This window comes from Leishmania panamensis (genome assembly GCF_000755165.1).
Source record: "Leishmania panamensis strain MHOM/PA/94/PSC-1 chromosome 33 sequence".
Lineage (NCBI taxonomy): Eukaryota > Euglenozoa > Kinetoplastea > Trypanosomatida > Trypanosomatidae > Leishmania > Leishmania panamensis.
This window is the reverse complement of record NC_025880.1, coordinates 463742-490675: the sequence shown is the minus strand read 5'-3', so window position 1 is coordinate 490675 and position 26934 is coordinate 463742. Positions and strand designations below refer to the sequence as shown.

General features: G+C 59.2%; 8 protein-coding genes across 8 annotated transcripts, besides 4 other annotated features; all 8 read right to left on the bottom strand.

The window, feature by feature from the left end:
- Nucleotides 1-3384: 3384 nt before the first annotated feature.
- Nucleotides 3385-3534: a repeat region.
- Nucleotides 3535-3918: 384 nt separating this feature from the next.
- Nucleotides 3919-4147: a repeat region.
- Nucleotides 4148-4815: a repeat region.
- A 72-nt stretch (nucleotides 4816-4887) lies between these two features.
- On the bottom strand, nucleotides 4888-6657 carry LPMP_331360 (membrane transporter, putative; the record flags this gene model as incomplete). The annotated part of the gene is made up of 1 exon (XM_010703926.1): nucleotides 4888-6657. One exon carries the CDS (start codon nucleotides 6655-6657, stop codon nucleotides 4888-4890), a length of 1770 nt encoding a protein of 589 aa, XP_010702228.1.
- Nucleotides 6658-7451: 794 nt separating this feature from the next.
- Nucleotides 7452-7899: a repeat region.
- An 859-nt stretch (nucleotides 7900-8758) lies between these two features.
- Nucleotides 8759-9262, bottom strand: LPMP_331350 (hypothetical protein; the record flags this gene model as incomplete). Its single annotated transcript, XM_010703925.1, has 1 exon — nucleotides 8759-9262. One exon carries the CDS (start codon nucleotides 9260-9262, stop codon nucleotides 8759-8761), a length of 504 nt encoding a protein of 167 aa, XP_010702227.1.
- Nucleotides 9263-9826: 564 nt separating this feature from the next.
- LPMP_331340 (hypothetical protein) lies at nucleotides 9827-10804 on the bottom strand (the record flags this gene model as incomplete). Its single annotated transcript, XM_010703924.1, has 1 exon — nucleotides 9827-10804. One exon carries the CDS (start codon nucleotides 10802-10804, stop codon nucleotides 9827-9829), a length of 978 nt encoding a protein of 325 aa, XP_010702226.1.
- Nucleotides 10805-12346: 1542 nt separating this feature from the next.
- Nucleotides 12347-14638, bottom strand: LPMP_331330 (hypothetical protein; the record flags this gene model as incomplete). The annotated part of the gene is made up of 1 exon (XM_010703923.1): nucleotides 12347-14638. One exon carries the CDS (start codon nucleotides 14636-14638, stop codon nucleotides 12347-12349), a length of 2292 nt encoding a protein of 763 aa, XP_010702225.1.
- A 2152-nt stretch (nucleotides 14639-16790) lies between these two features.
- Nucleotides 16791-17786, bottom strand: LPMP_331320 (mitochondrial RNA binding protein, putative; the record flags this gene model as incomplete). Its single annotated transcript, XM_010703922.1, has 1 exon — nucleotides 16791-17786. The coding sequence occupies one exon, from the start codon at nucleotides 17784-17786 to the stop codon at nucleotides 16791-16793; it is 996 nt and encodes a 331-aa protein (XP_010702224.1).
- Nucleotides 17787-18977: 1191 nt separating this feature from the next.
- LPMP_331310 (hypothetical protein) lies at nucleotides 18978-19733 on the bottom strand (the record flags this gene model as incomplete). The annotated part of the gene is made up of 1 exon (XM_010703921.1): nucleotides 18978-19733. The coding sequence occupies one exon, from the start codon at nucleotides 19731-19733 to the stop codon at nucleotides 18978-18980; it is 756 nt and encodes a 251-aa protein (XP_010702223.1).
- Nucleotides 19734-21113: 1380 nt separating this feature from the next.
- LPMP_331300 (hypothetical protein) lies at nucleotides 21114-23444 on the bottom strand (the record flags this gene model as incomplete). Its single annotated transcript, XM_010703920.1, has 1 exon — nucleotides 21114-23444. The coding sequence occupies one exon, from the start codon at nucleotides 23442-23444 to the stop codon at nucleotides 21114-21116; it is 2331 nt and encodes a 776-aa protein (XP_010702222.1).
- A 1048-nt stretch (nucleotides 23445-24492) lies between these two features.
- LPMP_331290 (hypothetical protein) lies at nucleotides 24493-26397 on the bottom strand (the record flags this gene model as incomplete). The annotated part of the gene is made up of 1 exon (XM_010703919.1): nucleotides 24493-26397. One exon carries the CDS (start codon nucleotides 26395-26397, stop codon nucleotides 24493-24495), a length of 1905 nt encoding a protein of 634 aa, XP_010702221.1.
- Between the last annotated feature and the right edge of the window lie 537 nt (nucleotides 26398-26934).

The following is a 26934-nucleotide window of genomic DNA, read 5'->3' as shown; positions in this document are numbered from 1 at the left end:
GTGGAAAAGAGAGAGGCTTGGGAGAGGGAAGCGCAGAAACGAGCGTATGAGGGGGGTAGTGTGGCTGGCAGAAGGCCGCTTCGTTGTTTTCGTGTGTTGAGAGGTCACTGAGGCGAGAAAGTCTCCACACTGCTCCCAGGAAGAGAGAGGGCACCATACCACACTCTACTGGGATATCTTGAGGCATGAAGCACACACCCCTCCCGTTCTACTCGGCAGCTCGTTTGATTTGAGAATAATGGCTAGAGGCTGCAGGGGTGAGTAGGGGGAAGGCGCGGTGAGGGGCGAGGGGTGTGTGTAATAGCCAGAGAGAGAGAGAGAGCCCTACCATCACCCCTCTTGCTCCCCCACACCCTCATCTGCCTCCAACTTCATTTGGTGCGGGTCAGGCAACAAACCACGCAGGGATGGAGGTATAAAGAACAGCCTTTCCGCAGGAGCGAACGAGAAAAGAGAGAAAGACAAGGGTAACCCAAGACGGCAAAGCAGAGTGCGTACGCGCAGGAGGTGCGTGAAAGGACCCAGCGAAAAAAAAAAGAAATGCGGAGGGGGAGTGGAAAAGGGAAGAATGGTGGGAGGGCGATATCAGGTCGGTGATTGTGGCGTGGTGGGGCCGATTGCCCCTGTGAGAGAGAAAACACCAAGAGACGGTGAAACAGACAAGCAGCAAAGCGTTTCGAGTCGCTGCAGTTGTGGTTGATGACGCTCTCTCTCTCTTTTCCCCCTCCCCCCTTCCCTCCCCCACGCACCTGCACGAAACAAAGTGAAGAGCCTGTCACGCACAACGCATTACGACGAGTGCGGAGAGCGGGAGTAGAAGGGGCTGAGCTCACTGCACGGAGCAGCCGAGGGCACTGCCGTCCTCAGCTTGGGTGTGTCCGTTTGTCTGCCCAAAGGTGCCTTCTGCTTTTACAACTCAAGACGCAAAGTCGGCGCCACCAACGGATAAGGCCATGCCGCGCATCGGCTTCGTGACCGAGCTACGCAGGAACGCGACAGTCTCCCTGATGGCCATGCATATCGTGACGGAGATACAGCCCTTGCTGCATCCCCGCCATGATATGCATGGTTGCTGTGTCCATACTGCCGCCGTACTTCTCATTCGCTGTAGCCACAATACCTTTCAGCAGCAGCGGCATGTCCACGGAGCCAGGCTGGGCAGCGCTGAACGTGATGTCTGCGTTGGCCACCTCCAGCGCCACAGACTCCGTGTGGCCAATGACGCTGTGCTTGCTCTCCGAGTAGGCAGCCTTGCTCGGGCGGCCAACAAGGCCGAGGGCGGAGGAGGTGTTCACAATGCAGCCCCAGCTGGGGTATGTGAAGGATGGAGCTAACGTCTACATCGATGATGCCGAATTAGTCCTCCACCGCAGGCGCCTCAGCCAGCGTAGCGGACAAGAAAGTCGACGCAGCCCCCCATGCCTGGTGAACGGGCTGTACCATCGCTGTCGTGGAGGCCCCGCCCTTCATATTTCCGCGGCCACCGCTTTGATTCGATTGAGTATTTCCGCAGACGGGGTCTCGCGACCCCCACACACGGCGACACTGCGTCTGACCATGGCAAGCTCGCCGCAGACGGCCTTGCCAATGTTGCTAAGATTGCCTTTGGCGAGGAGGCATGTCTGCTGCATTAAATCGCTTTCTGCAAAGTGACGATACGGCCTGCGTGTGAGCGCAAAGGGAACGCGATGCGGCACAAATCCGGTGGCGACTGTGCAGCGTGTGCGCGTCTGGGAGCGAATGCTCGTCGATGAGGCAGCGTGAGGGAGGACGTTTGGTGGGTAGCGTAGGCGGAGGGGAGCGAGGAGGAGGAGAGAGGAAGAGCACGGGGAAAGAGTTCCACGGCAGAGAAGAGAAGAATGCGAGGCCCACCACAGGGACTGCACAGCTCAACGTAGGTTGCCGCAACGTCCGCTACCGCCCCCCCTTCGGGGTACAAGAGCATAGGGGATCGAGGAGACATGAGCGCATCATGTGCGGAGTTGTCGCCGTCATGATACTTCGCCGCCTTCCTGTTGTATGGCTGGTCTGGGCGCCACAGATGCCCGCCCCCGGATGGTGAAAAGCAGGAGGTGAGGTGTCAGCGGCAGACGTCTTTCATGTGCGCATCTCTGTGCTCCCCCAAAGTGCCGCTCCTCTCCTCTGCGGCAGCGCTGCCCACACTTTAGGAGGCGTCACAGAAGCGGCACTCGATCAATTCAATGATACGTTCGGGATCCACGCCGTGCTGCAGGAGCCTCGCCGCTACAAGCAAGGCAGGGTGTGTCATGTCACGCCCGACAGGCTGCTGTCGTTGCAGTGGCGAGCCGACAAGGTAGGCCGTGGCCGACAGCGCGTCGAGTTGCTGTGCGGACACTCCGTACGAGGTAGGGCTGCCTGCGTCAACGAAGCTGTCAAGGGACGACAGAGTCGAGGGCGACCCTGCGTGGGGGAAGCGGGGCATCGCGGCGGAGGGGGTGAGAACGGGGGTGGGGGTGGTTCTTTGTGCTGTGTCGACGAGCCCCTCGGAGTCCTGCAGCCACCCCCCAGAGAGATCCATGCCTGGCGTCGGCATCAGCCTTTTCCCGTCTATTCTGCAGATCTGACGAGCGTGCCTATACGCGCCCCTGTGCGTTTGCCAGGGATGGGATGGCACTTCGCCTTCGTGAAGCCGTACGAGTGCGCGCCTGAGTGGTGGCGGGTGGGGGAGACCGTGAGCATGAAAAAATGGACGAACACACATAGTGGAGGGGGGAGGGGGGTTCGGATTGCAGTGCGCACAGGCACAAAGAAAAACACCCCCAAACCGCAATCACGAAAGGAAGAAGCGAGAGAGAGAGAGAGAGACGTTGCTGCGATGGGCTCTCTCTCTTGGCACCGGCAGGCTCGGCCATGAAATATACGCGACGGCGCCTTTCAAGGCACCGACGACGGAGAGGCTCTATAAGAGGGGCATTAACAAGCCTGTGAATCTGCGTGCACCCAACAGCGCGTCACACTGAACGACCCTCTTTGCTTTTTGTCTTTGCTTCTGTGGTGAGTACGCGACGAAAGCGCGACCATGTGGAGGGCAGGCTCCGAGCACAGCGGTCGGACTTCCATCCTCACCACTCCACCGCCGGACCCCTGGGCTTGCTCCTCCAGAACGTGGCCCCGCGCCAGCCAGGTAGGACGATAGGAGCACCGTTTGTGGACCTCGCTCGCGTGTGTGGTGTGGTAGATCACGGAGTAATCATCGCGGCTCTGAATAAGTCTAGCGTAGAGGAGCACCACACTCTCTGAATCATGAATGCCGCTGGGCGGTCGTCGCGCCTGTATTCGCCTCCACACGACGAGATCCAAGATAGCCGAGTTCGCATTCAGGGTCCCACAGGGTTCGGCTCTGGGCCCTCGTTGCTCCCTCATTGCGGTGGACTCGCTGGGCGTGGAGCACAACAACACACCCAGGCTGCATCACGCCTCTGCTGATGGCGTCACACTCCTTACACCCACCCCACCCAAGGGCGCCACGTGAGCTACACCACAATCCGCCCTCTGGAGGGTGGAGCACCGGACCGACACGTTGCAGAGCTTGTCTGCCCAAGCCACGACTCGAGCTGCTGTGCTGGGGGAAGTCTCTGTTCGCAGGAGTAGGGGGTCCGTCAACGGATCCCCTCCGCTCTTTGTGCATGGCACTAATTCAAAGCTGCAGCCGGCGGCGCCGTTGCGTGGTGGTGCAGCGCCAGCGCAAACTGCAGGAAAGCCCTTGAGTACTTTCACGTCAGCACAGCCCCAGTCACCGCGGGTGCGACAACATACGCAGACACCAGAGACCTGCTCAAAGAGGGCGAGCTACAGCCCCTCGACGTTATAGCGCTGTTGCACCGCACGCGCCTCTCTCATGCACGGCGGTCTCCTGTATTTCCACGCACCCACTCTCTGGCGGGCTCTAGGCGGACTCTCTCCTTCTACGAAATTATCCCAGTCACTGTGTGCAGGTGGTGCGGCACAGACCGACATCAGGCAAGGAGCGGCCGCCATGCCTCAGGGCCATAAAACACCCAGAGGTACGGCGACAAGAGACTGCGGCTGGACCAGTCGCGAGTTCAGCTCCATCACCTACGACACAGAAAGGCAAGTGTGGCTGTTGCTACGGACTCGCTCTCCCTCCCCATGGCGCTCATCACGGCCCCTACAGCGATGGAAGGCCGCATACTGCGCTGTATTGGGGCACCAATTCTGGCGCTGCTGGGCCCACCGCGTGCGCCTCTCATGTTCGTGTGTCTTTTTGGTCGCCGCGCATTGGAACACGAGGGCAGGGTCGACAAGCCGGCAAAAGCGGCGGTCCCAGACGCCCGGGCGGCATCCCCCGCAACCGCACTACGTGCTGCGACACACCGCGACAGCAGCTACGTGGGGCGGCCGCACCCACACACCGGGGGAACAGGGACACCGCGCTTGCGAGGCAACGGACAACCAGCCCCGCGCCACCACCTGCCCGCGCTTTGGGTTCCCGCAGCAGCGGGCGACGGGCAGCGACAGCATGGGGCGCAGATGGTGCGCTGCGTGCCACCAAACCTCCCACCCCGGCCCCAACGCAGCCCCTCCTGGGGGACGCGCCAGAGGCCCTTTGCGCGCAGGCATGCGCTGCCAAAGCGCAGCCGGCACGGCGCGCCACACCCAGAGAAAAGGCGTCCAGGGGTCAGGGGTGTGGGGGCAGCGGGCGGGAAGGGCGCGCCGCCCACCCAGGCCCGCCCGGCGCCCATCGCGCAGCACGCGTTGGAGGGACGAGCCCGCGAGACACATGGCCCGATTCAGCGGCGGGCTGCACGCGCATACCTGCGGGGTGGTCCGTGGCAGGATTGCGTATATAAAAAAAAGAGAAATTGCTTCCGACCCTCCCCTCCCACCGCTGAGGTAGCGGTGAGGCTAAGGTGGCAGATCGTTCTCGGCAACATCGTTTTGTTGTCCTTTGAGCCGCCCTCCGTTAGGGCCCTCCATTTGCATGCGTGGGGTCGAAATCGTACGGGTGGCGCCGCGCCGACGGTTGCCGTTGTTTTCGTCCTCTACGGCAGACGCGGACGTGGTCTCCTTTCGCGGTTGCTGTGTCGTAGCGTGGTCCATGATCTCCATCACCGCAAGGTCGGTCGCCACTGCCTGCCCCGCGTCGGGCTCGTACAGCACTGGTAAACCACGGCGTTCAAGAATGCTGTCCAGAACCTGGTACAGGAGCAGGGAAGTCATCATGACAACTGCCGCGGACAGGAACATCTTGCGTGGCCCAACCGAGGCGTAGAGAGTGCCAGCGATCAGGTTGCCAATCATCGGGCCGACGCCGCTTGTGAGGGTGAAGAGTAGTCCGGTGGCGGAGCTGGAAAGCTTTGGCGGGAAGGCGCGCGAGACGATCTGCATGGACGGTAGCCACATGAAGGCAAAGGTCACGCCGTGAAGGGGCTCGATAAGCAGCACCATCCACGCGTTGGTTAGAATAGTGTAGCACACTACCCGGAATGACCAGACACTCATGGCGATTGCCATCATCTGCCGCTCTGTGAGTGTTTGGTGCAGCCGCGCCGACATTTGGAAGAGCGGAATTTCGGTACTGACGGTGAGGACGACGGTGAAGCCCATCAGTACCTCGGACCCGCCCAGCTCGCCAAGAAAGAGAAAGAGAAAGTTGTCGATGAAACTGTACCCAGCGCCCATCATCGTCGATGAAAATAAGAACAGCATCAGCCGCTTGTTGGTCCTGAGCACCTTCAGCACCTCTACAAAGTGCACCGGCACACGCTCAGTTCGCTCGTAGGGTTTTATCACCACCATGCTGTACGCCAAGCCGATCTGGCCGAGTAAGTACTGCATGGTCACAGCCACCCAGCTAACAGTGTACAGGAAGACGAGTGACGCGACAAATGACCCGATGCCCCAGCCGTAGGCTGCGTAGGAGCGGACGTAGCTCCATGCATTGGACCGCTCTTGCTTCGGAAACATCATTAGAATGCGCTGGTCAAGGAGCGGGCTCAGCGAGACGCGCGAGGCAGTCATGACAAGGAACCAGGATATGGTAGGCACGCGCCTGTCGGAGATGGTGTACCCGAACATGGACACGGTCGCGATGACGATGCACACAAACAACATCGCCGTCTGACAGCGGAACTTGTCGGCCAGGTAGCTCAGCACAGGAAGCAGTGTCATGTTTAGTAGAGGGTTCGCCGAGATGAGGATGCCAATCTCATACGGAGAAAACCCCTTCGCTTGAAAGATGCGACTGTAGAAGGCGCAAATGCCACTGCCGAAGAAAGAACTAAAGTACCCAATGATGGCGGGCATCACGTTCACAACAACTGTAGTCGCCGCAGCAGTCGCTGGGGCGCCAGAGGTGAAGTCGCTTGGGTCGGCGGCCTCTGTGCTCCGTCCAGGACCTGCCGACACTGCCGTTGCCGTGGCGGACACCGCCGTCTTGCTGTTGCCGCCAGCAAAGCTGGTGTTGGTGGAAAAGACAGCGCTGTGGATGTCGGCTTCGACGCATGATCGGCTTGGTGAGTTGGGAGCTGAGATGAGAAGGGACCCATCGGTCATGGTGGGCTCGACCATGGCGAGCGTGACAGAGGCGCAGCTACCGCAGGTGTCAACGCTGAGGCTGTCACTACCGGACTCACTTCCCCCGCATCTGCCACGCAACAGCGACGGCGGCGGCATCTCGTCTACAGAGTCCGATACATCAAGCACTTCGTACGAGACAGGCGGAGATCGAGGGGAAGAGAAAGCGAAGCCAACCCCGCACCAATGGCAGTGCGCGTCTTTTCCAAAGCACTACCCTCCCTCCCCCTCCCCCTCCCCCTCCCCACGCAGCGGCACAGTACAACTTCACACGCCGTCACTTCAAGACGACTAGACGAAAAACAAACATAAGTGAGAATACCCATACACAGTCAAGAATGAAATGGAATGTTGGGGTGGGGCAGGCGGGCCAGCACAGTTAATGGATGAGTGTTACGCGTAAACAACGCGCGGCTCGAAAAACATCCCCCGTGCTTCCTTTTCTTTGGTGAGGGAAGGGGGGAGGGAAGCAGGGAGACCTTTTCGTGAGAGGAAGGAGGTGGAGAGAGAGAGCGACCTCTAAAAGGGGGTACATCAGCTGCTGCACCGATATGAGCACGGCCGCGCTCTTTGTGTGGCGCACGCGTGATGGGCACCACACGTTTTTTTTTGTTCTTCGTTCTTCGCCCGCCCTTCAAGTCCTTAAGGTGTCGCTGCTTCCTTCTCGATTACCCTTTTTGCCGCTGTGCCTGTGGGGCGCACCCATAGCGAGGCGGAAGGGGGAGAAGGGGAGGAGAGCCCCTCCGGATGCATTAATGAGTGAAAGTGAGGGTTGTGCTGAGGGAGAGGTGACTGAGGAGGAAATCGAATCGAAAAGGAGAGCGCTCTGCGCACACGTGTAGGATGTACGTACGTGTGTGTGTGTGTGTCGGAGTGAGGCGCTTGTTTGTTGTTTCCAGCACGCCCACTCCTTGCCATTAGAACACGTCCACTGCCTCACGCTCAGCCCACTCCCGCTCTGAAGGTCGCTTCACAGCCGCTCCCATGATGCCAGTCGTCACCTGGTGCGTTGTTCGGGGTGGCTCACGTTCCCCACACCAGTAGACAGCGATGGCCAAAGGAAATACGCTCGTGTCACGTCGACGCTCTGTTCATCCCATGGGTGGTGTAAACGTGTTCCCTGCCGCAGGCTTCTCCGACTCAGCGCCATCCAAGGACATGACCCGCCGACGTCAGTAGCAAGGAAGCGCTCTGGCTTCCCTACGTCATAGGTGCGTGGCCCTGCCATCGCTTGAAGTGGCTTGGTATTGATAGGGAGAGAGGGGGGAGCTGCTTGACATTCCCACTCTGTGTGGGGTACTGGAGAGTGGTAGCACGCTGAGGAGTTCTCCGTCATCAGGGCGTAGAAGCAACGGAGGAAAAGAAGGCGCAGGGCGAGAAACAGGAACAAGAGCGAAGGTATGAAGCGCGTTGCGTCGATTCACACGAGAAAAAGCAAGACAGGGGCGAATTAGGGGCTGCTGATAGCCAAATTGCGTATGGGTGAAATCGCGTGTATGCGCATGCTTGGGTAAGGCTTAGAGGCAGGGGAGGGCGGCGTAGTGGTGTGCGAGGCAGTGCCAAACAAGCCAGTGGGGGTGGTGCTTCAGGAACGCTCTCGGTTCGAGGTGGGACGGCGGTTTAGAGAGAAGATACACCTGAGCACCATGCACCTGCGTGCAAGAAGGGGCCGAAGCAGGATGAGAGAGAAGTGTGCGAAACACGCGAGGGGAGAGAGGGAGAGCCGACTGCAAAAGAAATGGCTGAGTTGCTTTCACAGGGGGCCGTGGCGAAGCGGAGAGAAGGGGGAGGGAGGGGGCCATTGCACTTGCTGTGTCGCGCGCGTCTGCCATGTGCCAGGACCCCGACGCAACGTGTACATGAGGAGGAGAGGAGGAGGGAGATACCACAAGCCTTCTCCGCTTGCACCGTCTTCTGCATGTATAAGACGTGCTATATTTGCTTTGCTCGCTTTATGGTTCCGCCAAGAGGTGTGATGACGGCGCGCTCAGTAGCAGCAGCAGCGGCACACCCGCTACCTGGCTCACACGGTGACAGCTGCGACCGGACCAGCCGTGGACAAGAGAAGTAGAACACGAACTCCAAGGAAGAGCGAGATGCCGGCACGGCCACAGACCCATCGCTGCACACCTATCCTCGCACCCTCCGTGCACAACGAGAACGTGGCAGCGCTGGCATGCACAGACGGCAGCTCACCTCATTACAATACTGGCTTGGGGATGCGCTTGTCAAGCTCTTCCAGCAACTCCTCCGCGTTCACGGCCCTGATTTCGTTGCCCACCTGCTTCCGGCCCGTGAAGGTTTGAATGGTGGGGGTGCCGGAGATGAGCTGGTAGTCGATGAGCTGCCGTGTGCTCACCGCCTTGGTGTCGACGCTGTACCACACAACCTTCTTTTTCGCCTTGGTGCACCTCTCGGCCGCCTCCTTGTACATTTCCGCAAACGTCAGACAAGGGATGCACCCGTGCTTCCAGTACTTGATCACCATCAACTCGTCCTTGTGCTCCTGCAGCTTTGCGATAAACTCCTCCTCACTCTTGATGGGAGGCAGCTTCGTTTTCTCGAGGAAGCCGCTGTCCTCGAACTCCTTCATCCACTTTGGGAAGTTGTCCTGCATGTACTTGTCATACTCCTCATTTGACAAGTTCTCTGGCAGCTTGCGGTCGCCGAAGATGCGCCGCACAATGTTCTGCGTCATGGACATTGCTCCTTTTCTTCTTCACGATCTTTTGGGTGCTGAGTGTTTCATTTGAGGCGTGTGCATGTTGCGTGTTGTGGTGGTGTCCAAGCAGAAGAGGTGTGGATCTGACGATGGGGAGAAAATGTGCAGCGCTCCACATACATCCGTGACATTCACATTTCACTTCAGAGAGAGAGAGAGAGGGGGGGGGCGGCGGGGAGGGGGGCACTGCTGATGCTGCCGCTTACGCGTGCGAACAGAAGTAGCTGAAGAAGAAAAACGAGGGCCACAGTGCGCGCGTCGGCCTGTAGCTGCTTTCAGCGTAAGTTCTCTCGTTGGTCATTTCTATGTTTGTCTCCTTTTTTTCTTTTCACTTTGCTCGATCGGTTTGTGCACGTGAATACTTGGTACGAGGCATCGCATGAGACAGCCTTCCTCTCCTTCTGGATGCGCGGGGGCACGGAGACACTTTCCGTACAGAGGAGCTAGCGATCTTCATCAACGCATTTTCGTTCGCCAAGAACGCAGACACCCACATACCCTACACGGGTGCGTGAGCGCTTGCGTTCGCGCGTTCAAACTTCCCGGCTACTCTGCCATGCCCTTTGGCCAGTGACCATAGTAGTAGCAGTGCCGTACCTTCCACCAGAACTCGCTGTGGTAGTGCGGGTCGGTGAAGTCCGACTCGCGCAGCTCGGACCGCGCACTCGACAGTCGAGATTGGCCAGGCGATAACATCGTGACGGACATGTCCACTCCCTCATGCTCGGGGTGGCGCTCCGAGAAGCGCTTCAGCCGCAGCCACGGGTCCGTACGCTCTCGCTCCTCGTCAGTGCGGCCGTACACGTTGACATCCCAGAACGGCTTCTGGTTCTTGATGCTGTGGAAGCCACGCACGCAGACCCAAAGCAGCACAAGGAATGCAATGCCGTAGGTGCCCAACGTGTGGTTGAGGTACTTCTCGGGGCTTTCTTTCCAATGAGCGAAGAGGCGGCGGTGCCAGCGACGGCGATCTTTTCGTGTGAACTTGCTAGTCGCCTCAAGTTTTGTAATATAGAAGACAGCGTCGAGTAATCCCGGCGGGTCGTGGGCCACCGTCGGCATCACATCGGCCGGTATAATAATGCCGCCGTTCTCATCGATCTCGTTGAGCGCGTACGTTTCAAAGTTGGTGACGTTCTTGAGGTAGTTGAGGCCAGGCGCTAACCACCGCACCACTTCCCCGTTGGGCAGCACTCGCTGCAGGTAGAACTTGTTGTCACGGGTGCGGATGAGCGAGAGGTCTGTCTCGACGCCGGTGCGCACTGCTCGACCAGAGTGATTGAGGTACACAAGGGTTGTTACTGCCGGACGAGGAGGAATGACCGTACGAATGTGCGCACGCTGGAAGGACGGGCAGCTGCACGCCACCGCAGAGACGCTGCTGCTGCGGCCGAGGAGAACAGTGTTCAGCGATGCTGTCGACACCCCAAAGCGCCACAGAGATGTGTGCTGTCGACTTGCGATGAGCGGTGCCTGGAGAAGGAGGATGGGGCAGGGCACCACAGATGCACTCCTCCGTGGCATGCTTTGCATAGGACAGCTGCTTTCTTGCTGTGGGCGTGCAGGACTCGTGTGATGGTGGCCAGCGGGAGTCAAAGTCGCAAAGAGAGGAGGAAGGGGCAGAGGTGGAGGCAATGGAGGAGGCAATGAACGAAGGCAGACAACTTTGACGCACGAGAAAGCGAGTGGGATTTCATGCCAGAGTGGAAGGGCGGGCGGCGGGGCACAAGACATGTCCAGGCCAGGCGCACGGGGAGGAGCACCTCACTGACTTGATGCGCTGCAACGCCTCTTAGCTGGCCTTGAACGTTCTCTTGATGCGCGCAGTGTCCTATGGAGACCGGGCTCGCGCGTGGGACATCCCTTTTCCACCTCTCTTCTTTTTTGCTGCTGGTATGACGTGCACTTCTGAAGAAGACGAGGAGAGGGGAGGGCTGAGGAGGCCGATGAAGGCGAGGATGCAAGTATCTGGAGAGAGAGGGAGGGAGGGAGACAGAGGGAGAGTACAGGCGACGGGTGTGCTGAGAGAAGGAAATGGGTGAGGAAAGAGAGAGGGAGAGAGGGAGAGAGAGGGGGGGGGCAAAGGAAGGCTGTGCCTTCACAACACGCCGCCAAGAAGGGAGAAAATGAAGTACGAATCAACAACGGAAACCACGCACGTACGTACCCCGATGGCTGGGAGGCATGAGGAACCAAAGAAGAGCGCCAAATCAAAGGAGGCGAAAGAGGGTTCCTGAAGGGCTGAGTGGGTGGTTAGTGGTAGTGGTGAGGGGAAAAGGAGGGTGCGGTGGGTTGCCGACATGCTGTGATTCCTTGCCCACCTCTCCCCCTCAGTTTCCCTGCCTGACACCGTCCCCACCCCTCCTCACTATCGGCCCTTCATGTAGTCATCGCAGCGCTGACGAGGCGGCTGTTGCGGCCGGTAGGGGTGATAGTAAGGGAGACGGTGCCACTTGCAGGCTGCCAGAGGGAGACAGGGGCATGCGTGTGGAAGGCACCCGTGACGACGTCGGTGGGGTGTGGCTGCCACAGCTGATGGATCGAGCTTTCGTGCGACTCGACAGCCCAGCTGGGGGCGATCGCCCATCCACTTGCTGATGTTGCACTGCCGGTGACACCGGCGACAGAGCTGCTGTCGGTCGACGAGCCACGGGGGATACCACAGTAATTGGTGTGCGACATGTGAGGCCTTGCGGTCTTGGTGCCCAGTGCCGTATTGGCGTGTGCATTTCTTGGCCCATCACTGCCGACTTTATCTCATGTGGGCTCGTGAAAGGACGGTACGTTACCTCACCCAAAAGAGGAGGGGAGTTGTGCCGAGGCTGTTAGATTGGTGGGTGTTGGAGCCCTTATTTGCTTCCAGTGCTGCTGCTCCGTCGCAGAAAAGCGCGAGTCTCTGTCGCGGGCCAATGACGACGTGTAGGATGGTGAGAAATAAAGACCTAACATTCCTATGAGCTGCTGTGGTTGACGTGGCCGCCGCTTCGAAGCCCACTGTGTCGTGAAATGATGGGGCGCAGGTGGGGATGCAGAAGTTGATCTCACCGGGTAAGCTACGGAATACTGCTATGCCTCTGTCTCGTCTTCATGTGGGCTAGGTGTTGGCGACGGTGCTGTGGCGTGCCACACCGGTATCACCATCCCCGGCGATGCTACTGTTCCAGTCTGGTGCCTTTGGTTGAGGGAGTGGGGCGCAAAAGGCTCGCCAGTTGTGAGGGGGAAGGTCTGCGCAATATGATGCAAGGGGCCGCGCCGCCGCGAAGTCTGCGTCGGAGGAAGCTGGTTCTCCTGATCGTTTGCTGCATCCTCCACATCCCGTGTCGAAGCTGAGGAGGCGCAGGAGGGCGCCACCGGAGCCATAAACAGCGCAGGAGGGGTGTCGGGAGAGGGCGACGGCTTTGCTGGGGAAGTCCCACGCACCCAATCGGGTCGCATTAAGTCGCGGCCATTGCTTGCCTCGACACTTGCCCCTCTCAGCGCGCCGACGGCAAATGCAGTGGTGTGGCGGCCCTCAGCGTCTCCGCTGCTGCCCGATTGCTCGCCGGTCCGCTCGCGCTCGAGTCCGATGTCGAGTGAGGAAGAACCTCCCCTCACTTCGCAGAGGCACACCTCACAAGGGATGGTGGACGGGGGTGTCAAATCGCACGAGTACTCGGACCTGCCTGGCCAGGCCTCGGCGAGTCCTGACCGCGAATCGAGCGGGCAGGATACGCACGAGCACATCTTTTGTGCGGTTGCGCCGGTGTCAGCGCCACTTTTCTGGGTCGTCAACTTCGGTGTGGCATTTGCCAGGTTCGCGGGATTTGCAGCCTGTGGCCGGCGTGTTGCGTACAGTCGCTGAGCAGGTGCCTTGGTGTTTTCAGTGGCCGGCTTCAGCGCCGCTGCGTCAGAATGTCTGGTCCGATGTTTGTGCGTCTGGTGCGTCACCATCGCGTTCTGCTGGGAGGGCGACTGGGGGCGCAGTTTGCGAATGCGAACCACAGCCGGCGCCGCTTCTATGGCGCCGGGTTCATCTCCAAATACCTCTGCAGCACCCTCAAGTGGACGTGGTGACGGAGAGGCAAGCCACTGTCGTCGATCCTCCACCGCTGTTCTCTTCAGCACTATGGCAATGGCCCCAGGCGGCGCTGGGTTCGAGGACGAGGACATGGACACTGACACGGCTGGATAAAAAACCGGCTGTGGGCCATTGATGACCTCCACATCGGTCCCAACACCGATGTGGCGTTCTTTACACGAGAGTTCGGCTGCTTCGCGCTGCGTGTGCTTGCAGCGTGGCGGTGGGACGGGCTTGGCCGAGTCCTCAGTACAACCTACCATATAGCGTGAACTAGAACCGGCACGCGCAGAAGCGTCGACGATGTGCGTGAGATGCTGCGTTGGCACCGGCGAGCGAAGGGAAGGCGCCACAGGGGAGGCCTGTGGCGGATTTTGCCGGGGAGGGCGCGGCGGTGTGCACACCGGTTTGAGTGACCTGCCGGCATGTTCCTCTTCTACGTGCTGGCCCACCGCATTCTTCAAGGTGGGCTGCTGAGACTGAGTACCCTGTGACGAAAATGACGGATTCACATACCACAATGAGAATGTAGAGGTGGTAGCGCCGTCACAAGGTCGCTGCTCGGCTGCCTGAGTCGCGCCTGCAGGGGTAGCGCGACTCGCATAGGTTGTCTTTCGACGCACCAGCGGTGCCATTGCGGCCACATGGATTTGTTTCACCTTCACATACGCACCATCCAGGCCGCCTGTGTGCATCGTCTTGGCTTCATTGTGGCCGCTTCGCAGCGCGTCGACTTGAGGTGCAAGAAAAGAGCGGTGAAAGCAATGCTGATCGTACAGGTAGAGGACAACGACCGAATACAGTGCGTTCCATGAAATACTGCCCTTTACATCGTCAGCTGCACCGGCGTCTTCGTTGGGCGTTGAATCACCGCCATGGCTGCAGGCCGCCGAGCTGTAGAGCGCTCTACCAAACACATCTCTGTCGGCGTCGAGGTCATTACTGAGCCAAGGGGCTGTACTTCTTTGCACCTCAAGGGGGCCCAGGCGCCGCTGCTGCCGAGCACAATCTACATCTAGCCTCACCGCTTCTTCCCACAGCATTTCCTGTATTAGCCTGGACTGCAGCTGCGTAGAGGCCGCCCGTATGGCCATGTCATCCTCGCTGCCAAGAAATAAGTTACGAAAGCTGCTAAGGCGCGCGAGGGCATCAAGGCACGAGCGATAGCGAGGTACCTCGAGCCGCCGAGCCTCAGCAAGCTCGCAGACACCATTGCTGCTCGGCATCACCGTTGAGTAGATGTTGAAGAGACCCCACAGGCGCTTTCGCAGCGCACAGGAGCTGGAAGGGGCGATGTCCATTGAGTCACCTTAAGCCGCCACCGCTGAGGATACACTTCTGCCCAGTACACTGTGCCTGCGAGAGCGCCGGTGTGTGGAGGGGAAGCCAGCAAATGGAGAGGAAAAGAAAGGCGCATTGGTCGTATGAAGAAGCAGAGGAAACGAAAAAGAAAGCAGAGCACAAATTTAGTTTGCCACCGCGTTGTCACGCAACGGGGGGGGGAGAGAGAGAGAGGTGAAAGGGGGTAAAAAGAGCGTGATGTAGATTGCTGACAGCTCCTACTAGTTGCATGTGCTTCTTCGGTATTCCACCACAACTTGGAGAGGAGAAATTTTACCGCGTCTTCGCTGCGCTCGAGGATCTCATTTCTCCTTTAAGCAGACCTTCTAGCCAGGACCAGACCTCGTCCCCCTAGCGGTGACAGGAGGTTACATCACCGGGACGCTGTTCAGACAGAGCTCTAGTATCTCTTTTGTGTGTGTGTGTGTGTGCGGGGGGGGGGGGAGGGGAGGGGGAAGGTACATGGTGGCACGATGACTGGAACGGAGTTAAGAGGGTGCAAACGACACTGTGAACGAGAATAAAGACTACGATGGGTGACAAAGTGACGGGAACCTACGCGGCAGGATGAGGCACAAGGCGACGGGGAGATTATAGCTATATGTGGGTGTGACGAGTGTGCACTGCATGCAATGCCGAGGTATACATGTGTTTTCTCTTCAAGCCAGGAACGCAGAGAGTGAGCATTTTCGGACTTTTCACATGTTCTCCTCTGTGGCTCCCCGTAGCTGAAAAAAGAAAAGGGAGGGTGAGGGCGTCACTCGATGCGTCGACCGTGCGCCCTCGCGTCATCGTGGGGGGGGGGGAGGGTGTTATTCGCTGAAGAAAAGGGGAACAGCAGAAGAAGACGATGAATGGCACCGACCGCTGCAGAGAGACGGAAGGGAAAAGGAAAGATAAATCGTAAAGGGCGGGCAGGCGTGGGTGTATGTCGTTTTCTGAAACTTTTTTTTTCCATTTTTGGAAGGGGAAGGGGAGTGGCGATTGGCTTTGGTGATTGACAGGACTTTCCCACTTCGTTGAACATTACATTTCGTGCACAAGGGAATCAATGAAAGGGCGGGTGGTGGTGGCGGAGGAGGGTGAAGGGAGAAAGCCTGAGTCCCGCCTGGTTGCACTCCGATGGCTTCGCACACAATCCCAATCTTGTCTTTGTCCAGGTTTTGCCGTCTTCCTTCATGGGTACGCTAATCGTTGCTGATCCACCTAGCGCGATCCTCGCTCGAAGTCCGTGGACAAACTTCGCGCCGCTCTAACCTTGCAAGGCGGTGCTTTTTGGCTCCCCACACTTACCCCCATGCGCGGTGAAAAGAGAGAGGTGCAGGAGGGGGGGGGGGCGCATGATTCCGGAGCCGTACCAAGCGGGGGTTAAAGAAACAACAAGGCAAGGCGATGACGCGAAGTGGCGTGAGTAGGAGAGGGCGGGTGAAAGAGAAGCACAAGACAGACTGTGTGAAGGAGAGCAGAGCCACTTCCACTTCCGTACCTTTTTCTTCAGCGCTGGTGAAGGCGAGAGGAGGAGCGAGGAAGAGAGAGAGACACACGCGCGAAACAGGTGTGGCGAGAGGCCGTGTGCGCAGCAGTGGTGAAGAGGGGGAGGGGGGAACAGAGGAAGGCACAATCCATGATCGGAGATTGAGCGGAGAAGCCGAATGCAAGATGAACACCCACCTCTCTTCCCGTTCCCTCTGCTACCCATGCGCACGCCAGGTCGCGTTCAACAGCAGAGCGTGGGAGGGACGTCGCTGGGGGGGGGGAGGGTAGGTCAGATTGCACAGCCCGTGAAAGGCCAGGGGGGATCAACAACGAAAAGGGTTCTTTTGGTGTGTCTGCGTGGCATCGTTCACACTTGGATCGCTTCAATTTCTTTTTTTCTGTGAGACAAACATCAAAAACCCTCAATGACGCCCATCTGCAGCGCGTCCGCCACAACCACTACAACGGCACGGCGAACCAGTGGAGGAGGGCAGCAACAACACCCACGCCAGCACGAACGGACATCAACAACAGCGCAGGAGGTGGCAGGCCAAGAGGAAAGCGAGCCCACGCGCGCACCACGAACAAAGCTGGAGACGCTTCTGACCCTCGACGCTTTTCGCGCGTGTCCTTTGTTTACTGCGTAATCTGACTGGCTGCCCATCGGTTGACACGATTGCGACTGCGCTGCAGGAGGCCACCTGTCGATGACGGACTCTGAAGAAACTTCAGCGGCAGCACAGTCGACCGCATCGAGATGCCGAGTTTGTCCATCTCCGACCACTGCACAGAGATAGGGTTCAAGCCAGCCGCAGCGAGGGTGTCCATGGAGCGCTCAAAACCCTTCTGCACGAGCACGTCAGGGGTGTAGTCGATGCCATAGAAGGTGAGGAAGTGACACCCAGGCTCGAGGTACAGCACTTGAAGCTGCAGCTCCGACTTCGCGAGCTGTTGTTGCAGCTGATCCACCGCTAACAAACCGTGCTCATCCTTCCACACCAGTAGTATGTCATTGCCGGCAAACCCGAAATAATCCCCAAGAGGCGGCGCGTCACTCTCTTGCTCTAGCGTCACCACCTCGAACTTGTTGCTGCGGCCTGGGCTCGTGACAGCCGGGCCGTCGCCGCCGTGGGTGCCTCCGTCGGGAGCGTCCCCACTGCCAAACAATTCCCGCAGCACCTGATGCGCTGCCGCGTTCGTGCGCGGCCCGTGACCCACCGCTACCCCTTGTGGCAGGCACACAATATCGCCACTGTGGCATCGACACGCGTCGTTGTCTTGCAGGTACGCCGAGACCGTCGTTGGCCCGCCGGCCCCGCGAACGTAGCGCATCGTTTCGAGGAACTCCGACGAGCGGTGTTCCATACCAGTGAGCGGCATGCCCAAAAGAACGGGCCCAAGAGAGGCCATCTGATCGGCCACCCGCAGCGACTCCACGCCTGGGCGCTCAGCCATGAGGTGCACCTTATCTACCAATGTACAGTGCTGAAGAGTTCTGTAGAAGTCACGAAACTGGCGGAGCAGCACATCACGGTTTACAATGATGCCGCTCGGACTCGTTGGCGGCACACTTCGATGATGCGGCATCCGCACAAACGCGTGAACCGCACGCGCGGAGCGTGTCACTCTCATGGCTGCCGCACCACCGCTGATCGCACTCACAGAGAGAGGCAAACACACAGCCGTTTCTCTTCTCTCTTCACTGCTGCTGCGGCTGTTCTTGTGCTGTGACGCGTGTCAGAGAGCTCAAAGGGGTAGCTCTCAACTATGACGTGCAGAATAAGTGTACGTGTGCGTGTGCACACTATACTGTCAGTCACTTTGATGCCTTGACCCAGCTGCTGTCCGATGAGCAGAAATGGGGAGGGAGGGGATTGATGGGGGAAAGAAAGCGACAAACTGGTGCACCATGCACTTCAGCACACCTGCGACTGCTTGCCTGTTGAACGGTCGCAGTTCTGCTCAGACGATTCGTAATCCGTCCGTGGCGACGAGGTGAGGGAGGAGCAGAGGAGGAGCGATCGATGAGCAATGGGCAGTGTAGTAGCAAGAGGGGTGGGTGTAGGAGAGAACAACAGTAACCAGCGACGGAACGCTCTTCTTTGCGACTGTTCCTCCTCTTATGCTGACAGTATCGATGACTGCCATCCGTGAGAACAGTGAGAAAGACGTGGGCAAGATGGGGGAGAGAGGAGGAGGACGAGTGTGCGTGGGACGTGTGAGGTAGTGCAGTTAGTGTTGAAAACGTAGGAGAAAAGAATGGTCTGTGCTAGCACACATCTCAATACGAGCAAGCGGGTTGGTGCTGCAACAACATTTTCGCATGTTTTACTAGGAAAGGGTCAGAGAGGATGGACACCGTTTTCAAGTGCACTACCCGGAGCGGCGCACAGGGTTGGGGAGTAGCAGGTGCTGGCCTCATCTCTCCCTTCCCCTTTTGGCCTCACGAGACCATCCGTAGTACCGACTGTATACTCTTTCGCTTGTTGCGCTTAAAATACACATACGTGCAACTCTCTGAGCACATGTCATCTATTAATCTAAACTGGTGCCCATCGAGGCGAGGATAAGCGAACGCAAAGGGAGTCATCACCGAATGTGTAAAGAAAAGCACGTGAGAGAGGAAGAGCGGAGAAGAAAGGGGCGAAACCTCTATCGTGGCTAGTCGTCTCTCCCTTTACTCGAACAGTGCAGCGCAGGCTCCACGCCTATATGTCGGTGCTGCACGATGCCACTGCTCTGAGTGGTGGGATGGAGGCATCACTCCGCCTCACCCTCAAACAAGCGTCGTTGAGGTGCATTGTTGCAGGTGTAGTGGCGTGCTCACTGCTCCAGCGGCGGGGGAGCACCGAAATAGCGGCGCGCGACGTAGCGATGGACGTCGACGTGCTGCCAGTAAGTCTCTCGCCAGTTACTCATTGGCTTGGGTGAATTGATAACGGCGTTCGACGTCCACTGCCGCCGCGTGCTCGAGGTGGCGGCGTTGGTGGCAAGTGGCTCGCTGCCGTAGTGCTGCGCGGCGCCAGAGGACGGAGAGGGCTGCAGGTCATAGCGGTTGCGCCAGTTACCTGCAGAGCCGGCGGCCGCACTGGGCACCTTCTTTGCTTCTCTCGGAGGAACTGGCGGCAGAGGCGACACCACCACTTTCTGTTCTTCCTCCTGAAAGACGGCGTGTGGCGTAATTACAGTACACGTGGGTGGTGCCGGATGAGGTCGAAACGCTCGCATCGTTTCCTGCACGATGCAAGCAGTTGTGGCGATCGCAGCAGGGGATGAGGTTGACAGAGTTTTCTGCATCGTTCCTTGTGGTATCGTCGGGACGGCCACAGGGGCGGTCTGATTGACGCCTGGCGCAGGAGGCGGCAGTGTCGACGCACAGGCCGTAGCGGAAGCCGGTGCTGGCACCTCCGCCAGCGCGATTGGAGTAGTCTGCGGTGGTGGCAGTGCTGATGATGAGACGAGAGGCAACGGTGTTGCAGTGTTAGCCGCGCTCGACGTGGCAGCCTCTACTACAGGATGTACCGCCGGTGATGGGGCTGAGGCCGCCGGCTGCGGTGCCGAGGCAACAGGCCCGGCCATGACAGATGTGTATGGCAGCGATGCAGAGGGCGGGGATGTGGTGATCAATGACGCGGTGGGGAGTGACTTGCGCGTCACAACTACGGGGACGTTGACCACAGATTGCGGGAGCGGGGCAGCTGCGGGAGGCAGCGAAGACAAGGACGGACCGCTCGCTTCCACGTTTGTGCGGTGCGCCGGGTTGTTTGGTGCCCCTGCAGTGAGAGCAGGCTCCGCGGTGAGGGACATCGGGGGCGACTTAGACTTGACAGCGACGGGCGCCGGTGGTGGCGTTGAGTTGTCCGCGCTGGGTGAGGCGTCGGAGAGGGGCGTTGCGAGTTTCTTCGCCCAGGGCGGCAACGACTTCTTGGCTACATTCTGTCGCGGACCGAGGATGGTCGACATGTCAAGCATCACACCACCTGGCTTTATCACGTTCGTCGCACTACCAGCTGCTGCGCTGGAGCTCGGTGGTACAGCGGCGGGCGGCCCGGAGACCTCCACTGGCGGCGGCGGGGGTACCACAACGCCAGACGGCGGCGGTGGCGGCACGAAGGCGCTCATGAGTAATTCAGTCGCGCAACACTGGAGAAGCGTCACCCGCTTAGCTCAAGCGACAGGAGACAAAAAACACGCACCTGAGGTGCGTGCGTATCTGCACAAGGTGAAGAGAAGCCGAAAAAAAAAAACACATACACACACACAATATCTCGAGAGCGCTACCCTTTCTCCGTCCTCTCGTGCACTGCAGCTACTCGTGTGCCCGCGAGTAGGTAATCGAGAGATCCCCACAGGGAAAACGTGCCGAGGGGAAAGTGTTTTCGGTGGGTGGGTGGAGCGCCTATCTGCGGAGATGTAGAGAAGTGAAGAGTGAGCGTTGATGTTTCGGTGAATTGCATTCGATTCTTCGTCATCACGCCTGTGTACGCGTCCGTCTGCATTCGATTGTTTCCCTTGGAACGTATACGCACACTCCCCGCGCGCGGCAAGATGTCCTTCGAAGGGACATCGTCCAGATTAAATGGTCGGCTCCAGGTGAACGCACTCGGCCTCAGCGAAGTTAAGGGAGGGAGGGAGAGAGAGTGCCACAGCCGCCGCCTTGTAGGTCCAGAAAGAGCGGTTTGCCGCTGTTTACTTCTTTACGGCGCGTTGCACGGCACACATGCAGAGGCAGCGCATGTAGGGGACAACAAAAGGAGAAAAGACAGCCCAGTTGCATTAACCACCGGAGGCAACCGCCACCTGCACATAGGTTGTCGCCTACGCGATCCACAGGCCCGCACATCTTCTGTGCATGCGACAGGTAGAGCAGAGGAGTTGTCAGACGTGAATACCAGTAGCAAGTAGCAACGTCCCGTATGCACGTCTCTCTATGCCTCCATCATCCACGCGCAGAGAAGGTCACGCAGCAGCCTTTGTTGAGCTCGTCTTGATCACGCTTGTTGTCGTTGCCGTGGTGGTTGTCGCCCACTTCGCATCGGCACTGGCGGAGCGGGATTTCGCTTCGCGCACCGTTGGCGGCGCGCGGGGGCGAGAGGGGCCTCTCTGCAGCGCCTCTACCTTCACCTGCGGTAGGCGCCCGCGGCGCCGCTCCTGCTTCATTAGATCGGTTGTGCGCAGGCTCGGCGAGGCACCGTAGTAGCGGCGCTGAATGTAATTCCCAACGTTCGGGTTTGTCCAGGTAACGCCGTCATCTGGAGGGGGGGCCGCGCCAGGTCGCTTTTCGGCTGTGGCAGCCGCCGCTCCAGGGGCCGTACCAGCACCAGCAACTGCAGCTGCAGTGCTGTCGGCTGGAGCTGTACCGTCGGTCGATGCTAGCCCAGATGCAGCAGCCATAGACAATGAGGACGACGGCGGCTGCGGAAGGGCGCCTCCAGTCACTGACGCGGCGTTTTCACCGCTTCCCGGCAGCGGTATCACGGTCACAGACGGCGGGAGGGATGGTGGAGCGCAGGTCAGTGGTCCGCCCACGCCTAGTGTTGACGTTGTGACCGCCAGCGCCGGCGGTGACGCGGATGTTGCTGCTGCCGATCCCGGCACTGTCACCGTGGGAAGCGGTAGCGGGTGAATCAGTGACGAGGAGGGTGGCGGAGGAGCAGTTGCGCTACTACCTGATGTGGTTGTGGTGATAGGCGGTGCTGCAGAGGCCGTGTCGAGCATCGCCAACGCTGGCGTTGGTGTGTAGGCAACGAGGTCATCTGTGGTCAGCGCTGGCATGCTGGCCAGCACCCGCTCCGCCTCCCCAGGAAGGAGCAGATTTATCTCACATCGCGCGTTTTGCAGCAGTGCCAGTGTCGAGGCAATATCGCGATCCATCTGTGCTACCGTGTGGCGTTTTGCTGCCACACGCTCCTCTGCGACGCGGCACCGTTCTTCTACCTTAGTGAGTTGGTCACGCAGCGACTGCAGCTGCGTCTCTACCCCCGCGCCACCGCCGCCGAAAACCGTGCTGCAGTGGCGCAGCAGCGCCATGGCCTGGTTATCCCGATGCTCGATAGCTTCCAGCTGCTTCTTCAGCCGCTGCGTGCGCTGCCCGACAGCGGCACGGAACTCGCGGTATGGGGTGGAGCCTGAGGCGTACCACGAACCATCGTTGAAGCGCACCTCGTCTGCTGTCATACTTGCGTACTCGTCTTGGTACCAGCACCGCACAGCACCGTCGGCGCTGGCAGACCACACGACAAACCGGGACAGTTTGGCAGGGCACTCGACAGCCACCACCCAACCCAGTACCTGATCCGTGATGTGCTGTAGCAACTGCCCACTACCAGCATCGAAAATGCCCATGGTGCCATCCGAGGAGCCGGAATAGACCCGATGTCCAACGCGGCAGAGCGACAGCACGCGGCCACTGTGCGGGACGTGGATGCCAACTGCTTCGCAGGTGCGAAGATGCCACCGCACCACCTGCCCAGACGCGTCTCCAGACCACATGAGCTCCCCAACACGGCACAGTGCCAGCACCCCACCGCTTTGCGAGTGGAAGTACCCTGTCAGCCGCATAGTACCCTCGCCGATGTCCCAGACCTTCACCGTGCAGTCGTCGGATCCGGAGACAAGTGTGCTGCCCTCTGCGTACAAGCAGCGTACCGACCCATCATGCGGGCAGTGACTGCTGAAGAGACGAGCGTACATGAGGCGGCACGCACGCCATTGCAGAATCTGGCGGTCTTCGCTGCCCGAGTAGACATAGCCGCCGAACTCTGCGAGGCTCGTCACGGCTGCTGTATGTTTGCGCAGTAGAGCGATGAGGCCGTGTGGGGAAGGGCGATTCGACACGTTGACGGCGGTCTCACCACTGCTGCTAGAAAACGTGCTACCATCGTGCACCTCAATACAGCCGTTGGATAGGCCCATCCACACATGCGTGTCGCCGTCCACCGTCGGTACCGCGAGGAGTGCACACACAATAGTGGCGCTGTTGGTGGTGTGCGTGGTCGCGGCACTCTCACTGCTGTGTTGCTTCAGCAGCGCGAGCATGCCAGTAGAACCGCCGACACCGATGGCAGCTGAGCTAGTGAGGGCAGATGTGGGCACTGCAGATATGGCTGGCTCAAAGCGGCGCACCACCTCACCGGTGCGCGAGTTGCGCACCTCAACCTTTCCGTCCGAGAAGGCGATCCACACTACATCTCCAACTGTGGCAATGGACAGGGATGGCGCCGGAACAACGAGGATGCTGTCCTTCACGAGCAGCTCGGAGGCCACCGAGTGCGGCTGCGGAGAGGGCATTGTCTGATGATGAGTTGGTGTGTGCGTGTACATCCCTCTCTGTGTATACGTGTGTCTCAGCGTCCTTGATGTGAAGGTGTGGGGAAGGGGAAGGGACTTGATCTGTCTATCAACGTCTATGGTGAGCAGTGTATGTGTATGCAAAGGTGCGTAGTCGGTACTGAGCAGATCCCTCAATACGTGTACTCTGCAGCTGCACGTATTTATGGGTAGTGCCAGATGAAGTGCCTGGGGGCAATCTCCACGGTGTACCTCTTCAGGCTCGCGCTTCTTGTCGCGTTTTAGCTGGGAGGGGGCTGCGTTGTACCTCACCGTTAATGAACTTCAGACACTCCGTCGCAGTCACTGGCAATGGGAAGGGGGGGGGGGACGGACTCGCTTATGCAGCCGTATGTTGCCCCAATACATTCTCCCACCGTCCAAAACGCAAACAACACCGTGCGTCGGCGTACATCAGCGGCGAAAAAAAGACAAACAAGCGAATAAACCACGCAAGTAGGAGAGGGAGCAGAGAGGGCAGAGAGTTGCTGTGAAGAGAGACGGATGCCTTCATGGCGTGGGGGGGGGGGGTCGTTCACGTGCGTGTGCGCGTATCACCCACGGACGGGCGTGGAGTTGCACCATGCGCCCCCCCCTTCATCTGCCCAACAGAGAGGCACATACAACACCCTCGGTTGCGTTACGCTGCATCCGCGACTCTACCTTCGCTACGCCTTTGCAGAGAGAGAGAAAGAGAGAGCCTAGCAAGACAGTTCTGCGTGCAGGAAGCGAGGGAGGAGGGAAGATGGAGGAGAGAAGTGCAAAAGTGGCGCAAGACGTGGAGCACACGAGTTCCACTGCTTTCCTCCCCTTTCTACGCAGCAACACCACTCATTCACTCTCTAGGGGTGTACAACAACAAACTACCTGGGGATAGAAAGAGGGAGAGAAGGACCAACTCGGTCCACCTGCGTACCCGCGCACAAGTAAGCCACTGCATCCCGCATCCGTCTGAGGCTCTCCTTCACTCTGTGTGCGCTAGTGTTCCTTCCCGCTGCACGCTGTAATGCTAAAATGACATCCGGCGAGTCAGCGGCAGTGTTGCCGCTTTCGCGGGCAGCTCGCCAAGCGGTTCCACGCCGCCGGTAGATGGAGGGAGCGGCGCAGCTGCCACGGGGGGCAGGGGCACCACCGCTGCTGGCGGTGGTGGCACAGCTGTCCCACTACCATCCATTCGCAGCAGCGCCTCCATCGTTGGCCTTGACCCTGCGGTGAACGGCGGAGGCGGTAGGGAGCTGAGCACCGGCTCGTAACTGCGACTGAGGGTGACCTGTGTCCCCGTCACTATTCGCGGTGGTGAGGAGCTGCGCTCAGGCACGGGCGCCATGGACGGCAGCGGCAGCGAGGCGGCAGGTACCATCACCTGCAGCGGGGGTGGTGGAAGAACAGAGGGGAGAGCAGAGGCAAGCGTAGTGGGTCGTGGCGGCGCAGCAATCCCTGAAGGTGGCGATGAGGGCAGGGCCGATGTGTCTGACGGCGGCGGAATGGTGACCAAGGGCGGCGACAGACTGGCACGAGCTGCGGGGAGCTCAGTAGCCATGGAAGCCGGGACTGGTGCTCCTCCTGGCAGTGGTGGCTGCAGTCTGGAGCTGGCGAGGGCTTCCGTCAAGCGAGCCAGCTGTCGGCGCAGCACCTCCAATGTCTGCGCCTTCCGCTCCACCGCAACGTCGATCGCGCGTATCTCCTCCTCCATTGCGTCACACCTCTTCTGCGTCTGCTTCACCTTGCCGTTCAAGAGCCAGTACCGCGCCGCAGCCGTCTCGTGGCCTTCCCCTAGGTTGGCCAAGAAGCTGCGCACAGCGTCGTCAGAGCCGCTGGAGAGGACCACGAGCTCCATCAGCTCTCTCTGCTGTTCCAGCAGCGCCTCGTTTGCTTGCAGGTACGGCAGCTGGGTCGTGTAGTACCACTGCATGTCCAAAGCTCCCTCGCGCTCTGCCGTCATGGGCTGGTGCTCATCGTGGTGCCAGCACTGTATCGTGTTGTCTGCGCTGCCAGACCACACAAAGTATCGGTTCACCTCAACGGCGCAGGCGATGGCAGAAATGTTGCTGCCTAGGTGATCATCTAGGCGACTCACAACTGTGCAGTCGCTCGCGTTGAAGACGCAAATGCGGCCTTCAGCGCTACCGGCGTACACACGTGCACCTACCTTTCGGAGCGAGGTGACGCGCCCCTGCACCTGGTGACACATGAGCAGCGCCTCACCATCCTTTAGCCGCCACACCGCGATCACGCCGCTGTGGTCACCCGACCACATTGCCGTCCCCACGCGGCAGAGTGCCGAGACACCACCGCTCTCGCGGTGCAGGTGTTTGTACTGCTGTAGGGATGTGCCGCTAGAGGTATCCCAGACACGAACGGTGTTATCGTCCGATCCGCTCACGAGGGCATTGCCTTCAGCGTAGAGACAACGCACATAGTTGCTGTGACCTGTCAGAACGCGCAGCAGTCGCCCATCCGCGACTCGCCACTGTGTGATGGTGAAGTCGCTCGAGCCCGCGTAGGCAACGTCGCCGCGGTACTGAGCGAGACAGTACACGCCAGATAGGTGTTTGCTGAGTTGCCAGCGTAGCTGGTAGTTTTCTGTGTACACCTCAATCGCGCCGGAACTCAGCCCCATCCACAGCTGTGCCTCCTGATGGATGGAGTTGTAGACGGAGAGCATGCACCACACTTTGCTGCGCCGCTGACGCACGCCAGCAACGGCAAAGACGTGTACAACTTGGCCGGTGTGCACATCGCGTACTTCTACACGCCCGTCCTGCATCGCGAGCCACATGGTGCTATTGTAGCTTGCAGCCATCGTCACCACGGCGCCCTCCGCGTGGAAGGACTTTGTTTCGGCATAGACGGCGGCGTCCTCACGCGTGTTGACCGAGAGGCCTGCCGTCCTGAGACGTGGCACGACGGACATGACTGCAGTGACGAAAAAAAAAAAAATGGCTGCTGAGCTATGACACTGTCACCATGTACAGGGGAAGAGAAATAAGCGCGTGTGTGTGTGTGTTCTTCTCTTCGGGGCTTCACGGAAGAAATAGCGCACCTTTGCGTTTTTTCTTGAGGTGGGTGAAGTAATATCGTCCCCTCTCTCTATATAGATGTGTGTGTGTGTGTGTGTGTGGGTGTATGGTGGGTCTCTGTCGCGCTTTTCCTCTCTCTCTATATGTGTGTGCGTGTGTGTCTATGTAGTCTGGCGGAGCGAAATAGGATACCAGCGCAGCCGTAGTGGCAACGTCAGCCTCCTTCCCCCTTTTCATACAGCCCACTCGTGACGGGGAGGGACAGAGGGAGAGATGAAGAAGAAGGGAAAAGGAGAGTACGAAAGAAGAGGGTGCGCCAAGACAAGACACACATGCTAACATACAAGAGGAAAGCGGCAGCAAAAGCAGAGGGGAGCGATGCTAGGCCAGCTCGTTGAGAATTTTGCCGGCTCCACTAAAAATCCCTGCCA